Raw genomic sequence first — 17,696 nt, forward strand, 5'->3', positions numbered from 1 at the left:
GATTCTCCACTGAAAATGTCAGTGTTGGTTGGGGAGTCAAGCATCATCAGCCTTCTAGGATTTACCAAGAGTATTAAATTATCAGTTCTCTTTATACCCTTTCTGAGAGACTGCTGGAGATTGTAAGGGAGAGGAAAGGAAAAAAAGACTTCACAGCTAACACCTTGTCAAAATGAATCACTGTGTTAGTAATGATTTTAATCAGACCTCTGGTCACTTCGATTTTTTATTTTCAGTGTAACCTTTCAGCATCTTCCAGGAAACAATGTAAGAATGCAGAGATCACCTTTTAAGATGTGTTCATAAAGCTGATATAACCACAGGTATCACTGTTAAAGGGGTGGGAAACAGGACAAGAGGGTCAGAATTCTCTTTATTAATACACAGTGTAGAATATTATTACCTTCAGGCCTCTGTTAAATAAAATATATGGAAAGCATAATGGGAAAGCTACCAAGGCTCCACTCCATTAGAGAAAGGTCACTTTTAAGAAGAAAATTGTAGGCTTGTGAATGTAAGTGTGAGGTTAATGCGCAGTATTAGGGCACAGAATCCATACCCGTGGTATACTATCATCAACATTAGAATTTCAGTCAGCTGCTCCAGCGATGGGGTCAGGTCACATCTTCTTTGCATATAAATGGAACACATCATAGTTTTTGAAAAAAGTGAAAAAAAAAAAAACAAAGGAAAAAATGAACAGACGCTACAGCAAGGACATAGGAGATCTTTACCACCAGGGTGATATGAGGTCTGAATTACCAGTTATGAATACACGGGGCCATCAAATCATAAAAGATCCCACTAAGAACGTTTTGCTTGAATGTTTTAAATTGTATCTTTATGCTTCTTATGTCCAATGTGATAACCTCATGTTAGAGAAGTAGGATCTCCGTGGGTTTTCTTTCCCTGGTTTTAAATTACTTCTCCCCAAACGCATCTCCTTCTGAATGTAATAGGAGATGGGAACATGGGTAGATAAGCGGCAGTTTTTATAAATGGACTGTTAACAATCTCGCAGTGCCAAAAGAACAGCCTCTTATGGTACAAATACAGAGATGATTATTGTGTGTACCAAATTACCACCACCACCACCACCCCCGCAAAAAAAAAAAAAAACTTCAGCCACCTAGAGTGGAAGACCAACCTGGAAAGGCTCCTGGGCATTAGCTGGATTAAAATGATGTACAGGCTTAAGGGATCTAGTAATCTTGAAGAGAGAGCATTTCAAGATGTGGAGTAAAATTACATTTACTTGGGCTCTTCTCTAAACTGAATGACTCCGGGCTCATTTTTCGAAGGGGGCTCTAAGGCCAACCAGAAGACATGTAGTATTTTGCCTACTCAGTGACTGCTTGAACTTTGGCTACCTCCTCTGCAAGTCAACGTGTGATTTTATTTGCTAAATGATAGTGATGCCAACTTCATGGGGCTACTGTGAACAGCTAATGATGGCAAGCCGTCAAGCTCTATAAATCAGTATTATTAATCGCACCAATAATAAACATACAAATTCCATTATTAGCCCTAGCATCCGACAGCCTGTTACAAAACCACACACACTGAGTACCTGCTTTTTTTCACCAGGGTTCCTTTGGGGACTTCTTTCTTGTTTCTATATTACAGGCTAAAAAATATGAGTTTGTCTTTATTTTTCATAATGCTGTACTTTAAATAAAAATACACCCACACATGCTTGTGAGTACACACACAAACACAAAATGAAGCAAAGGCAATGACTTAAGTTGCAAAGTACCGTGAGAAAAAGACAAAAGATGTCTTGCAGCCGCAGCAGCAGAATAGCACAGGACGAGAAGGGTTTGCACCCGAGAACTCTGAGGCTTGGGGTGGGGCAGCAGGGGATGGACAAGAGCAGCTGAAGGAACAGAGTGCCTGTGCCCATGGGCACTGCTGCCCACAGCCGGGGCGAGGCAGATGCCATCCCCTCCCCTCCCAGGTACCAGCTTTCAGAGGCTGATCCATCATCATTTATTATTTATATCATCAAATGTTAAAACAGTCCCGCCACTGCAAAGCCCTACGTCTCAGACACGGAGGAATAAATACATGAAAAATCACGGCAGGGTTTTATGACCCCTATCACACACCATGCGTTATCACAACACAAATACGTCAGGACCTCACGAGGGAATTAATCTTCCGAGAGATAAAGCTGGTTCTTTGTGCTACCTTTCCCACAGGAGGAAATAACAGCAGGTATCTACTACATGCCCCTTTTTCTAATTGCTACGAATGAAGAATCGCTTGCTTTTAATGAACAAAAGATGGGGGGATAGGGGATGCCTTCGCCAAGTTACAAACTGATGATGAAGAGCCAGTTTTTAATGCCCTGTTTCCTGGGTGTGCCGTATTTGGGGTGAGAGGGATTTACCTATGCGATGAACTCACTTCCTTCACAATGTACCAAAAAACCTGCCCTGCAATAAGTAAAATATCCAGGAATAGAACAGCTCCCAAGCCCACACAGCATACAAGCCTCCCAGATGCAACACAAGAGACCAGGAGAGCTGTGTGAAATGCCACCCTCATGGTCATGGCTAATATTTTATTGAGGAGTTACCATGTGCCAGGCCCAGGGCGCTAAGAACTTTACTTGCATTCATTCATTGCATCCTCCCCAAATCTTAGAGAGGGAAACTTTGATTATTCCCCACGTTACAGGTGAGGCGTGGGCAGGGAAGGAAAGGCAGCTCCTGGCAGCCAGGAGCTGGCCTGGCACTCACAGCTGGTCCTGATGTCCTCTCTCCTGTTGAACAGAATTCCACAGGACACCAGCACCCCACAGGGCCACTCCGTGACCAGGGTGGGTCGAGACAACAACAAGACCCCTCCGTCATCCTTCTGAGCCCAGACAAAACAAGGACGTTGTCCAAACCCCCCAAACTGACCTCTCCCAGCTAATCTGAGTGATGGGTAGGCTACTGCTTTGCCAGTTGGTTACAGCTGTAAGCTGCCTCTGGTCTGCCTTCCCTTGCATCTAACCCAGAGTGAAACCCTCCCTCAACTCGTTCCCTTTGGGTGTTCTGAGCTACCTCCTCTGCACTGCAGTGAGCAATGACTCCCCCTCGGTCCACTGCAGCTGTGTCCCGGGGCCGTTGGCTGGAGGGCATTGCCCACAGCTTAGGAATCTGCCGGGGGGGTCACACACCTAGTACATCTCAGAGCTGCTAAACTGGTCTGTGGCCCAGACAGCAGCCTCCACCACCCAGATAGGGTCAACAAGGCCCTTCCCAGCGTGAGATGATGGGGTCTGCTGCAGCTGTTTGGATTTGCTGAGAAGCTGCATTTGCTTTACATATTGTGATCGCTTGTTTTTGTTTCCCTGCGCCCAGACAGAAATGCAAAGCTGTGACAGTCACTTGAAAATCTGTGGCCCTAAGCATTCCTGGGAGCACGGCACAGGAACATGGAAGTGGAGAAACCAAACTGTAAAACACCTCCGCCGCAACACCCGTCCTCCCTCCCTCTCTCACCAGCGCTCTCTCCTGCCAACCCCTCCCTCCCTCCATCCCTGGGCCTGCCCGGGCCCTGCTGGGCTGGCTCCGCCACCGAGTTCTGGAGGGTCGTGTTGCAGGATACTCCTCTTCTTCTGAGCCTGGTGTCCAGGGCTGCAGCAAGGCGTCTATTCTCACAGGGCCCTGGGGGTGGCCAGTGGGTCAGAAAGACAGTGGACGTGGGGGGACTCGAAGCTGCATTCGCAGAGCAAGCAGAGTTTTTAATCAGATCAGTAAAAACTGCCAAGTTTTCTATTGATGGCTTCCTTCACCTGTGGCTTTTTTTTTTTTTTAATGTATTAATGTCATCTATTTGGGGTGGCTTGGGAAAGAGGCCCAGAGAGATGACCGGGAGGGTCCAACACCTTCAGCCCCCTGCCACCCCGTGGCGGGGCCACTGCAGGCTCTGTCTTGCTTGGCTTTGTCTCCAGCTGGGCCTGGACGAGGGGTCTGCGTGTCTTTTGTCCCTTGGTCCCCACGCTCGGGTGGTGTGCCCCCTCCGTGAGGGAAGGCCACTCACAGGGTGGAAAATCACTCGGGCTTGGGGAAAAGCGAGGTTTGCAAATCTCACACACACACACACACACACACACACACACACACGAACTTGCAAACGCACAAATGGAGGTGCCCCCTGTCCCCCGAACACCCCCCGACAAACTGGAAATGATCTATGGGGCCGCTATCAGCTCTCCCCACAAGGAGATCAGGCTTACCCCGTCTCATCAAACACGTATCACGTAGGCCTCTTCTCACACCGCCGGGGGGAACAAGGAGGTAAATATGCCTTCCTAACCCCTAAGGAGCTTGGAATCTAATTATCTTCTAGAGATCCTTTGGGGATCTGCTTAATAAATCAATACCAATGATTTGTAATTAGAATATCAATTATTTGTATGCAAATGTGGCCTTCTGGGTGCTTGGGGACAAGGCCTAAGGATGGAAAAGACTCTTTCTCCCCACCCCCCCTTCAAATTCTTAATTACATTATTTCATTCATTCATCAGACATGTATTGAGCGCAGAGATGGGGACCACAAATCCATCCCCCCCCAGGTCGCTCCCAGTCAGGAATGAGGAATCAAGGGAGTTCAGGGCAGCGGGGAGAGCTTGCTCCTGGGTGGGGAAGGGTGAAAGCATCCGTCTCCCTCCCCTGAGCAGGGAGCCCTTCCCGAGCCCTCCTGCCTGAGCCTGGGAGGCCCCCCTCTTTGGACAAGGGTTAGGCTACCTCGGGCCACACGAGTGCACCCCTGTTTGCAAAGAAGTGGGGTGGCTCTGAGTCCATGACCCTCCACCTCCATCCAGGCCGGTTTGGAGCTGCTGGGTCCACGTGGGTTTTAACACAGCGTATGTATGAGCTAGTCCTGAAATGTCAATACCTGGTGACCCTGGATCTTCTTCCCTCCCTCCTTCCCTCCCTCCTTCCCTCCCTCCTTCCCTCCCTCCTCTACTGATTACTGTGCTTGGAGGCTTCGCTAGGAGCTCACATCCAGCGGGATCCTTATGAAGCTTGTGTCCTAGTGGGGAGAGGGGCCGCATATAAATAGATACGTAATTCCATGTTGACAAGCGCTGGGAAGGAACAGCCTGACTTAGAAGCTGGCGTCAGGGAAGCCTCACAGAGCAGGCTTCTCAGGCAGGTGTCCCGTCCAGCTCACACCCACCTGCCTTTGGACCTCCAGCTTTTCGCCCACAACTCGCCTCCCGAGGTTCGTTTTTGCCTGTGCGCACGTGTCTCCACATGTGACCGGGACATAGCCCTGCGCTCCGTGCGCAGCAGGCAGTCAGGAAGTGGTTGAATGACGGTGACCGTGTCAGGTGGCCCTGGGAAGGCCCCCGCAGGAGAGGGAACAGCCAGTGGGAGGGGCCTCGGGCAGGGCCACGGGATTCTGTGGTCGTCCCCCAGGCCCTCACCGTGGCCTCCACTTCTGAGAAACGCACCCCACCCGCACCCCTGTGGTCCCTTTCATCCACGTCCCTGTCCTCCAGTTCCAATTTCTCACTCCTCTTGGGAGAGTATTTAAACCTCCCTGTGCCTTGGTTCCCTCAGCTTCAAACTGGAGAAGGGGATGTTATCACTCATTGTTTTGAGAATGTAGGAGAAACCCGTGCCTCTCAGGATGGTGCCAGTCATGTGGCACTTGGTCCTCGGAGGCTACAGTTGATGGTGACATCACTTCATCCCCCAGCCAGCTTCCAGAGCATCTCTGTGAAAAATAAACTGGCTAAATGCAGTGTGGCATCCTGGACTGGATCCGGTAAAAGTAAAAGGACATTTGTGGAAACACTGGTGACGTGCAAAAACAGTCTGGAGTTTACAATGTTAAATGTTCCAATGTTGCCACCACAGTTGTGTAAAATGATGTAAAATGATAACATTGGGAAAACTGGGTAAGGAGTAGACAAAACTCTTTGTACCACTTTTGCAACTTCTCAGTGAGTCTAAAATTGTTGCAAAATTAAAAGTGTACTAAAAAACAATATATTTTACTTTTTGTTTTTGTTTGTTTTGAGCATTTTGTTTATTTTTAAGGCTTTCTAACTATTGGAATGGTTTTATTTATGTATTTATTTTATTAGAGTATAGTTGTGCTATACAGTGGGTCCTTGTTTATCTATTTTAGGTATAGTCGTGTGTATATGTTAATCCCAAACTCCTAAGTTATCCCTCCCTGTCTTCTCCTTTGGTAACCATAAGTTTGTTTTCTATGTCTGTGGGTCTCTTTCTGAAAAACAATGCGTTTTATATGTATAATTGAATCACTTTGCTGTACACCTGAAACATTGTAAATCAACTATACTTCAATTAAAAATAAATAAGTAAAACAATACATTTAAAAAACAAAAATGAAAAAAAATTTAACAAAATGAAACAAACCAACAAAACAAACAAACAAAGAACCAATGCGTTTGGTCATGTTACTCATCTGGATAGGACATCCTCTAGGATAGCCAAGGGTGACACCTAGACTCTATAGCACAACAGAAGACCCATCACCCTGGCCCTTGCTGGTACGCTTCTCAGTGCTTTGGTCTCCTCGTCTGTAAAGTGGGGCTAGATCACCCTCTTGACATGGTGATGATTAAACAAGTTAATATAAACAAAGCACTTGGTGCAGTATCTGGCCCACACGTACACACTCAATACACAGGAAGTAGAGGTCCATGGGAGATGAAGGTCGAAGATGCTATGTTGCTGGCTTTGGAGGAAGGGGCAAGAAGCCAAGGTCTGTGGCCAACCTCCAGGAGCTGGAAAAGGCAAGGAGCCTGCAGATGGAGCGCAGATGGATTTTAGCCTCGTAAGACCCATTTCGAACTGCTGACCTCCAGAACTGTAAGATAATAAATGTGTGCTTTTTAAAAAATTATTATTTTTTATTTATTTGTCTATCTATCTATCTATCTATCTATTCTGGCTGCGCCTGGTCTTCGCTGTGGCATGTTTATTTGCAGCATGTGGGATCTTTGGTTGTGGCATGTGGACTTCTTAGTTGCGGCATGCATGTTGGATCTAGTTCCCCAACCAGGGATCGAACACAGGCCCCCTGCATTGGAAGCGCAGAGTCTTACCCACTGGACAACCAGGGAAGTCCTGTGTGCTGTTTTAAACCACACTTTTGTGGTCATTTGTTATAGCACTATAGGAAACAAATACATATGCTAACCTACTGCCTGACACAGAGCAGGAGCTAAATAAATTTGAGAAAGTTTTATTACTCCTTGTCTTTCCCCAGATAGGCCCTGGCAGGCCATGTACCCTAGGGCCTTTGCATTTGCTATTCCTCTACTTGGAGAACTCTTCCTTCTCTTTTCTGTCTGGCAAGATCTTTCCTACTGTTTTCCCAAGATTATTCTCTAATACCCTATGAGCTTTTAAGTTTTCTCCCAGTCCCCAGAGTAAAGTTCATTGTCTCTTGGTATCTTTCTTCTTGACTCCCCTCACTAGACAGTAAGGTCCTTTGTAGCCAGGGTTAAATCTATCCACTGCAGGATGCTGATGCAGTGGATCCTGGGAAATGCTGCTTGGATGAGTGAATGAATGAAAGAGAGAATGAGTGAGTGACTGACTGAGGCCAGGAAGGACAGCCAGGGGTGGTGGCATTTCTGAAACAGGAAAGGGGGTGAGACACCAGTTCGACAAAGCCACCCATTTCTTCAATGTGCTTCAACCTTATGCATTCTGGTTATCAAAGAATTTGAGGGTCAGAGAGCAACAGTAACTGATTGCACTATAGAGAACACCAATTTAGGTGTTTGAAAATCCAATAATAATATTTTAAATAAACTTTTAAATTTAGAAGAGATTTGGAGTTACAAAAAATTTTCAAAGCCCGGGGGGAGGGATAAAATAGGGATTTGGGATTAACATATACACCCTCCTGTATATAAAATAGATAACCAACAAGGAACTACTGTAGAGCACAGGGAACTATACTCAGTATCTTAAAATAACCTATAAGGGAAAAGAATCTAAAAAAGAATATGTATATGTATAAATGAATCACTTTGCCATATACCTGAAACTAACACAACATTGTAAATCAACTATATTTCAATAAAAATTCTTTTAAAAAGAAAACTTGCAAAGATAGTAAAGAGAGTGTCTATGTGCCCAGCACCCAGTCTCCTCTGTCCCTGACGTCTTCCATGTGATACGTTTGTCACAAAAAATGAACCACTATTCATGTGATTACCATGTTACTGTTAACTGAAGTCCATATTTTATACAGATTTCCTTGGTTTTCCCTGATGCCCCTTTTCTGTTCCAAGACCCCACCTAGGACACCACATGACATTTAGTCATCACATCCCCTGAGGCTTCTCTGGGCTGTGACAGTTTCTAAGACTGTCCTTGTTTTTGATGACCTTGACAGTTTCAGGAGTGCTGCTCAGGTATTATGTAGGACGTCCCTCAGTTTGGGTTTTTCCAATGTTTTTCTTGTGATTAGACTGGAACTGTGGGCTTCTGGGGGGGAATACCACAGAGGTGAATTGCCCTTCTCATCACATCGTATCAAGGTCCATGCTCCACCATGACTCATCATTGATCACCTGGCTGGGGTACCATTTGCCGGGTCTCTCTTCTTAGAGTTACTATTTCCCTACTTTCCATCTTGTACTCTTTGGAAAGAAGTCACTAAACACAGCCATCACTCAGGGGGTGGGGGGTTATGTCCCACCTCCTTGAGGGAGGAATAGCTAACATAAATTATTTGGAATTCTTCTGTCTTTTCTACTCTATTTACTATTTAGTCTCTATTTAGTCTATTTATGACTCTATTTAGTCATATCAGTATGGACTCATGGATATTTATTTTATTCTTCAGGTTATAATCCAATACTATGCTACTGATTGCTGTTGCTTAAATTGTTCCATTGGGAACTCTTTCATTGGCTCCTGTGTCCCTTTGACATACCACCTAGTTTTGTCTTTTGAGCACTTCCTTATTTCCAGGCACTCTAAGGTGCTCCAGGTCCATTTCACATGTTCCATGCTCCCTTCTTAGAATCAGCCATTTTTCTGTGGCATCCTGGTTCCATTTATTGGGTGGCCAGGAACAGATACAGCAGAACTGGATTTCGTGAGAAGGAGGTGTGGGGAGGGGTGATGTGGATGCCTCCCAGGATGAGCACAGTGTGAAGATATTTCCAGTGTCCCGTGTGAATGCCCACCCAAGGGTATCAGTGACTCAGTAATAATCCACTGGACAGGATGACAAATTCTGGGCCAGCTCTGCCATTGCTTGTACACTGAGTTTACTTAAAAGTGTTCATGGTAGCAGGTGTGGAAGCTCTGCATGGGCCCGAGAACATGGACTTCCCCTCATCAAGCTGACCTGGCCACTGCCACTGCCTAAAGTGACAACAGTGGAGACCAACACTAAAACCCCAATACGGCACCATTCCCTGCGTGGAGGGGGGCCTGGAACCAATGTTAGAGACCTGCCAATGTGATCCTTAGTTGTATAAAGGCACAAAGTAGAACTTAGAGGCTTAAAAAAAATAACTGAAATGAAAAACTCCTGGAACAGGTTTATCGGCAGTCTAAGGGAAAATTACTGACTGGAAGAGAGATCTGAAGAAATATCCACAATACGGGACACAGAGATGAGAGATGAAGCTATGACAGAGAGGCAAAGAGACACGGAGGACGGTATGAGAAGGTCTAATAAATGCATTTTATTTGTAACTCACTACATAGTTATGTGTATAGGTATGTTAGTAAATACAACTGAAACAAAAGTTTCATGAAAAAATACAACACACTCTGATAGTTTCTGTTCATTTTCTTTCTCAGTGCTGGTAACAACCTACTAAATTTATTTTATGTCACCTTTGGGAAACAACCTGCAGTTTGAAAAATACTGGTTGAATAAACTACTAGTCAGACTTCTGGAAGAAAAGAGTGAGAGGATGGACTAAAATAACATTTAAAAGAGACATTGTCACACATGCTCCAACATGGGTGAATCTTGAAGACATTATGCTAAGTGAAATAAGCCAGACACAAAAGGAGAAATACTGTACAATTCCACTTACTTAGAGTAGTCAAATTCATAGAGACTGAAAGTAGAATGGTGATTACCAGGGGCTGTGGGGAGGGGGAATAGGGACTTATTGTTTTTTGGTTATGGAGTTCTAGTTGCAAGATGAAGAGTTCTGGAGATGGATGGTGGTCATGGTTGCACAATAATGCAAATGTATTCAATATCATTGAACTGTATAGTTAAAATGACTAAGATAGTAAATTATATGCTATGTGTATTTACAACAATTTAAAAAATTTAAAAAATGTTGTTTGAGAATTTTCCAGAACCATGAAAGATACGTCAACAAATTCAGAAACCCTCGGGAATTCAAGCAGGATAAATGCTATAGACCGAACATTTGTATCCTCCCCAAAATTCATACACTGAAACCCAATTCCTGAATGATGGTATTAAGGACCTGTGGTCTTTGGGGTGATAAGGTCATGAGCGGGGAGACCTCATGAATAGGATTAGTGCCCTTATAAAAGAGACCCCAGAGAGCAAGAAAATAGCTGACTATGAACCGAAAGTGGGCTCTTGCCTGGCACAGAATTTGCTGGTGCTTTGATCTTAAATTTCCCAGGCTCCAGAACTGTGAGAAATAAATGTCATTATTTAAGCCATCCAGTCTATATGGTATTTTGTTAAAGCAGCCTGAATGGGCTAAGACAATAAATTAAAAGATACATCATGATAAAACTGCAGAACCCCAGGACAACAGGAAAAAACTTTTTATTTTTTATATTTTTAAAAATTTATTTATTTTACTTACTTATTTTTTGGCTGCGTTGGGTCTTCGTTGCTGCACGCGGGCTTTCTCTAGTTGCAGCGAGTGAGGGCTACTCTTAGTTGCGGTACGCGGGCTTCTCATTGTCATGGCTTCTCTTGTTGCGGAGCATGGGCTCTAGGTGCTCAGGCTTCAGTAGTTGTGGCTCATGGGCTCTAGAGCGCAGGCTCAGTAGTTGTGGTGCATGGGCTTAGTTGCTCCGCGGCATGTGGAATCTTCCCAGACAAGGGCTTGAACCCATGTCTCCTGCATTGGCAGGTGGATTCTTAACCACTGAGCCACCAGGGAAGCCCAAAACGATTATTTTTTTTTTTTTTTTTTTTTTTTTTTTTGCAGTACGCGGGCCTCTCACCATTGTGGCCTCTCCCGAGTTGCGGAGCACAGGCTCCGGACGCGCAGGCTCAGCGGCCATGGCTCACGGGCCCAGCCGCTCCGCGGCATGTGGGATCCTCCCGGACCGGGGCACGAACCCGCGTCCCCTGCATCGGCAGGCGGACTCTCAACCACTGCGCCACCAGGGAAGCCCAAAACGATTATTTTTGAAGGAATAATGAGGAGATTGTCATCTGAAACCTCAGCAGTAACAACGAGAGCTGGAAGTCAGTGGTGGCATCCTCACAGCCCTGAGAGAGAACAATTGTCCCTCTAGTAAACCAGCCAAAATATCTTGCAAGAACAAGGGAAAAATAAAGTAATTTTCAGATGAACAAAAACCAATAGCATTTGCTCCAACAAACTCACTGAAACAGAGTTTAAAGGCTCTACTTCAGGCACGAGGAAAGTGATCCTGGTTGTAAGTTCTGAGATGCAAGAAGAAAAGATGAGCAAAGAAACTGGTAACTGTGTGGTTGAGTCTAAACTAACATTGACTATATAAACAATTTAGTAATGACTCACTGGTGAAAAAGGAAAAGATTAAACTTAAAATATACTATAATTAAGGCATATAATTTAGGGGATGGGTGATTAGAGTTAAAGTATGCCTAAGTGCTTTTATTTTCAGGGAGCAAAGTAAAGAGTAATCACTAAAACAACATAAGTAGAGTATATAAGAGGAAGAAAAGTGGAATGAGGAAAAAAAAATCAGCCCTAAAGAAGCAAAAAGGAAAGGAAAAAGAAAAAACAGTCATGACAAATAGAAGGCACAAAATAAGACTGTAGAAATAAATCCATATATATCATAAATATATAAGTACAAATGGACCAAATGCTGTAGTTAAAAGACAAAGATTATCTTTAAAAAAACCTTTTTATTATGAAGAATTCCAAGCATACTGAAAAGTGGGAAAAATAGTACAAAGAATCCCCATATGCCTGCCATGTAGGGTCAGTGTTAGCTATTTGCTGTGTTTCATCTATATATGAAAAGGAGAATATTAATACATATTTTATGTAGTAAACATTACATAACAAAGTAAAATTTAAATGTCAATAATGAGGTAAAGTGTTCACCTTTGAGGCCAAGCAGATATGGGGTCTCAGTAATTTTTTTAAAAAAATTATTTATTTATTTGTTTTTGGCTCTGTCAGGTCTTTGCTGCTTGCGGCGAGCAGGGGCTACTCTTCATTGCAGTGCGTGGGCTTCTCATGGCAGTGGTTTCTCTTGTTGCAGCGCATGGGCTCTAGGCACGCAGGGTCAGTAGTTGTGGCTCATGGGCTTCAGTGGTTGTGGCTTGTGGGCTCTAGAGCACTGGCTCTAGAGCACTGGCTCAGTAGCTGTGGCTCACCGGCTTAGTTGCTCTGTGGCGTGTGGGATCTTCCCGGACCAGGGCTCCAACCCGTGTCCCCTGCATTGGTAGGCGAATTCTTAACCACTGTACCACCAGGGAAGTCCAGGGGTCTCAGTAATTTTTAATCATGTACTTTTTCTGTGCAGTTATTTATTCAAAGGCTGCCTCTCCTGTGGGCTCTAGTGAGAGGGTAGGAACCAGGTCAATATTTCTGATCATTGTATTTCTAAATATTTGTTGCATTTAGTAGCAAGGATTCAGCACAGTGCTTGTTACATAGTAAACATTTAATGTAGAGTAGCTTTTATTTATTATAATTGATGCTGTTGTTATCCAAAGCGTTCAGCAGAGTGGCACAAAATGAGCAAGCAATAATTGGTAGCTTACTAAATTTATATTTATTGTTTACCATACATCATCGTGCCTAGCACACATCATTCACCCATAAACATCATGTTTATAATAAGAATAAATAGTACTTTCATTATTATTCAGAATCTCTAAGTGCCTGGCACCACATTAGCAGCGGAAAGTGGAAGTTCATTCTTATTAATTATTATTATTGAGTAAAGCACTTAACACAAAGCCTGGCTCCCACGGGCCCTGAAAAAATAATCTTCAGGGGGACGGTCCTCAATTCTGGGCGTTCCCCCACCCGCCCCTCCCCCGGACCTGCGCAACGCCCCACCCACTGCCGTCCGGCAGCTCCGCCCCCGCGGCAAGCGCCGCGCCTGCGCACTGGCCAATAGGGGCTCGGCGCGCTCAGCTCTCCACCGCCCGAGCGCGCGCCGGGCCGTGGCGGCCGGCCTGCTGCGTGAGTGCGTGCGTCGCTGCGTGCGTGCGTGCGTACCGTGCGCTCGTTGGGCACCGCGGCCTCGCCCTCGCCCTCCGCCCCTGCGCCTGCACCGCGTAGGCAGCCCCCCGGCGCGCACCCCGTAGGCGACCCCCGCCCGCGCCCCGGCTGGCCCCCCCATTCCAAATTTAAAGGGGGCGCAGCATTCACGCCTCCCGCCCCAGGTGACCTCTCAGGGGTCTCCCCGCCCGAGGTGTCCCGCCGCCGAGGAACATGGCGAAGGTGGAGCAGGTCCTGAGCCTCGAGCCGCAACACGAGCTCAAATTCCGAGGTAAGCCCGGAGGCCCGCCGCCCCGCACCCCCGCTGCGGCCCGCGCTCCGGAGGGCCCGGCGGCGCGGTGATGACGTCGGCCCCCCGGCCGCGGCGCCCGCCCGCCCGCGCTCCCCGGGCCCCGAGGGCCAGGCGTCCGGCGCGGGAGTCCAGGGCCTGCTCCTCCGCAGCCTCCCGCGCCTCGCCCTCGAGACAGTCTCCTCGTTGCCGCTCTGGCCGTTCCTGTCCCGAATGCGGCCTCCTCACTGAGCGTGGGCCCCGGCGGCCGCCTGTGCCGAGAAGGCTCAGGCCCTGGGTCAGAGGTCGCCTCTCGCTGGCTGGCCACCCCGCCGTGGACACCTGCGGCCGTCCCCTGTCGCGTAACTGCTCGTGGCAGCTCGGCACTTACCACTCGCTGAAAGGACCACTTTACGCACTTGTGTACCGTGTCTGTATGTTAGCGGGGGAAGCTCCATGAGGACAGGACTTTGTCAAGTCTCTGCTTTATGCCCCGCACGCCTTAGGAGCCTAATAAGTACCTGTTGAGCAAATGAACGAAAGGAACGTCCGCAGAAGTTCCGACGGGATGCGTGGCCCAGCTTTGCTTCTCCTGACTTTCTCGTGCTCATGTCTCTGCAGCCGTGCGGGGCTGTCAGGGTGGTGAGATTTTTTTTCTCCCCGGAACCGCCTGGGACTGGAGCCCGAGGAAGCCAAGGGGGCCACATGTGTTTGTGGCGAGCCAGAGCCCCTTGAAATGTGTACCTTTAGTTTTAATCTTTTCCCCCTACCTTCTCCAGCAAAATATCAGAGCCGGGGGATTTCATCTGACTTGGCCATTCCTTCTTTCCAGAGGGACTGAGTAACTGTGTAGCAGACATTGCTTGGCCCTTGAGAGAGATGAATGGACAAGACAGACAAGACCCCTGCTCTCATGAAGCTTACCTTGTAGGGAGGGGCCATAAGCCAGCACACGAGAGTGTTTCAGGTAGTGGTGAGTGCTGTGAAGGAAATAAGACAGGCTGGCTTGATGAAACTATGCTTGCATTGGACGGCCAGGTCACCGCTGTGTCACCAGCACTTAGCCTAGGGTAGCTGCTCGATAGATGTTTGTGGCATTGGAATGCCTGCTGGCCACAAGGCACCCCACTTGAAATGTACCGGCAGGAGGTAGTGTCCGGTAACTGACCCAAAGTTACTCAGTTGGCAAATGGCACATTTGAACCCAGATTTCAGAGTTCGCACTATAACAGTTATGCTGTCCGACCCCTGGGAAATACTCCAGTGCTGTGGCTGTCACTTAGCTTCCCAGGTTAACAATCTCCAGATTGTCACATTTGGAAGTGACTCCAAATGTATAAACAACTGAAGGTTTTCCAGTTAAAACAAACAAACACCCCAAAAACCTAACGTGGATTATAATTCCACAACCGTGCTATAGCTTATGTGATGTTCTCATCGCCCGCCTGAGAAAGGAATCCAGGCGACTCAATTGAATGTGGAGGGTGATGGTTTCCACTTGAGTTGTCTGAAGTTCTCTACCCTGGAAGCCTGGCTTAGCTACTCCTGGGAATTGGCACGTTCATTCATTTAGTCCACAGACATTTCAGTGCCTGCTCCACGTGTCAGGTACCAGGAGCTGAGTCACATCACGTGTAGGCCCCTGCTGTCCCTCAACCCCCCACCCCAGAACTTAGGTCTAGGGAAGAGAGCAGATGACAGAATCAGCCAGAACAGTGCAGTGATGCAGGGTAGTCCAGAGTACTCTGAGAGCACTAAGGAGGTCAACTCCTGAAGGAGGTGTCATTTGAGCAGAGTTTAAAGGTCGAATGGAAGCAGGTGAAAAGCAGAAAGGGTTGGGGAGCATGTCAGGTGGAGGAAATTGCACGTACAGAGGCACGAAGACTGAGATGATTGGGCTCCTTTGGGATGCCAGTAGTATTTCGGAATGACAGTGACAAAGAGCATTCGTTGGGGTCACGAGGCAAAGGAGGAGATGAGGCTGTCTAGTAGACAGGAGCCAGTTCTTCTCAGGCCTCTGTGCGCAGACACAGCCAGTGTCCAAGTGCATATTGTGTTGTGTCTCCTCGGCTAGTTCTTCCTTGATTGATCCCCAGCAACCTTAACCTCCCCCCCCAGTACATACACTCTCCTCTAATGTGATGTGATAGAAAGAGGCACTAATTGGAGAAAATGGAAGTTTTTGTCCCAGTTCTTTTACTTAGTGATGTTTGACCTTGGGCTGCCCACTTTGCTCCCCAAAGCCTGGGATTACTCTTTACTCCATGGGAATGGCGCTCATATCTCCCTTGCCTCGTGTAGAAAGTTTTGTTGGTATTATGGCTGCTCAGCTGCTTTGTAAATGTGCAATATTATGCAGAGACTGGTTGTATTTACACCACTGGTTTCATCATTTCAACTTCTTTACCTGAAAGGTATGGCAAAGAAGAGTGATCTGTCTCTGGCCCAGGGTTGACCAAAGTAATGATGGCCAAAGTCACTGGATATTTTTGCTAGGGAAGTGATCCAGGAAAGTTATGGTGTCAAATTGTTGAAGGCTGTTGGCTTGTGGCTTCAGAAGAGGCATCTGCAGACATACGTAAACCACCTTATGATTTGTTTGTTGGTTAGTTTTAAACTGAGGACTAAGATTGTGAAGTCAGAATAGAGGCTCAATACCCTGTTTTGCTGTATAGACAGCATTCGTTTCAGGATGAGAACTGGCACATTTAACTGGTGTCTTCCAGATTACTTGGGGTGATGATTCTGACTTCATACGGTTCACTTAGATGAATCAAACTCGTAAGCTAACTTTGCTTAAGAAGATAATAATTAAAATGCTTGTCATCCAGAGGAAAAAATTAGTCATCTTTTAAGTGTAGCCTAAAATGATATGGGGTTGTATATGTTGGATTCTTTTTCGTCTTGGGCATTTTGTGTGATTCTTTTGAAGTTAACGATGTTGCAGAAGAAGAGGACACAGACTTGCAGGACCTCGTTCAGTCTCATAGGAAGTGCCGTGCTGCCTTGTGTTGAGTGTCAAAAGGAGGAGGATTCCTGGCCTCCTGAAAGGAGCATGACACTGTGACATTTGCCTTGGTGAAACAGTAGGATCTCTTTGGATTGGGGACACCTTTCTGGAAGAGTTAAGGGCTTCTACAACCTGGGAGGTGTGTGCTTTGCGTTGTTGCTCTTTCTGTTGCTCTCACCTCTTCCAAGGCCACATCATTTGCTTTTTCACTCTGAGGTCCCACTTGTTGCCCAGCTCAATGAGAGCTTTTTGAATGAGTCACTTTCAGGGCATTTTGTATCTCTTCTTTTCCTCCTCCCCTCCCCCTTCCATTGATTCCATCCATGGTAAGTAGTATGTCTTTTATTTTCTTGGTCGTTGCCCAGGACTCTTAATCCTTCTTCACATTCCAGCATTCTCCCCCATCTCGTGATACTGTCACCTGAGAGTGGTCAGTTAACCGTCCTCATGAGCTGATTAGTTAAGATTTAAACCTGCTGTGGACCCATTGCTTTTGCTTTATTGTGTGACTAAACCATGGCCTTCTAGAAGTCTCGGGTAGTCCTGCTGTTGGTCAGTGTGGGTCACAGGTGGGGTAGCACCACTGGATTGGTGTGGTTGATTACCACTTTGGGGTGGAAATAGGAACTTGGGTAGATAGGTTAGGGACAGTCTCTTTTGTATAAGGAAAGCGTGCTTAGAATCATTAGTTCACCCTCTTAAGTTAACGTGTAGTTTAGTATTTAGGAAGCTAAAAAATTATAACATCTTGTAGATATAGTCTGTTCAATGCAGTAATTATCTTTCAGATGCTAATTACAGCATTAATTCTCTAGTTTTAGCATAGCACTGATTTCCTTAACATTTCATGATTACATAGAGCAGACTGTTTTACAGCACAACAGAATGTCAGCAGTGTGCTTAAGATTCTTTACGGTAGTGGTTTAAATCCATCCTGAATAGATCATCTTCATTTATTTAATTATTAACCAGCTTGCTTATAAGAAGCAAGTGGCATTAAACTT

General features: G+C 46.2%; 1 protein-coding gene across 1 annotated transcript in view; it reads left to right on the plus strand.

Annotated features, from left to right (window-relative positions):
* Window positions 1-13,755: 13,755 nt before the first annotated feature.
* The window catches only part of VAPB (VAMP associated protein B and C), a gene marked incomplete at its 5' end in the record, with an annotated part of 47,232 nt that continues 43,291 nt past the window's right edge, over window positions 13,756-17,696 (plus strand). Inside the window, one exon of the mRNA XM_079719113.1 lies at window positions 13,756-14,044. Within this exon, the coding sequence (XP_079575239.1) occupies window positions 13,756-14,044 (289 nt within the window). The remainder of the gene's footprint in view (window positions 14,045-17,696) is intronic.

Source organism: Hyperoodon ampullatus (genome assembly GCF_949752795.1).
Source record: "Hyperoodon ampullatus genome assembly, chromosome: 14".
Classification (NCBI taxonomy): Eukaryota; Metazoa; Chordata; class Mammalia; order Artiodactyla; family Ziphiidae; genus Hyperoodon; species Hyperoodon ampullatus.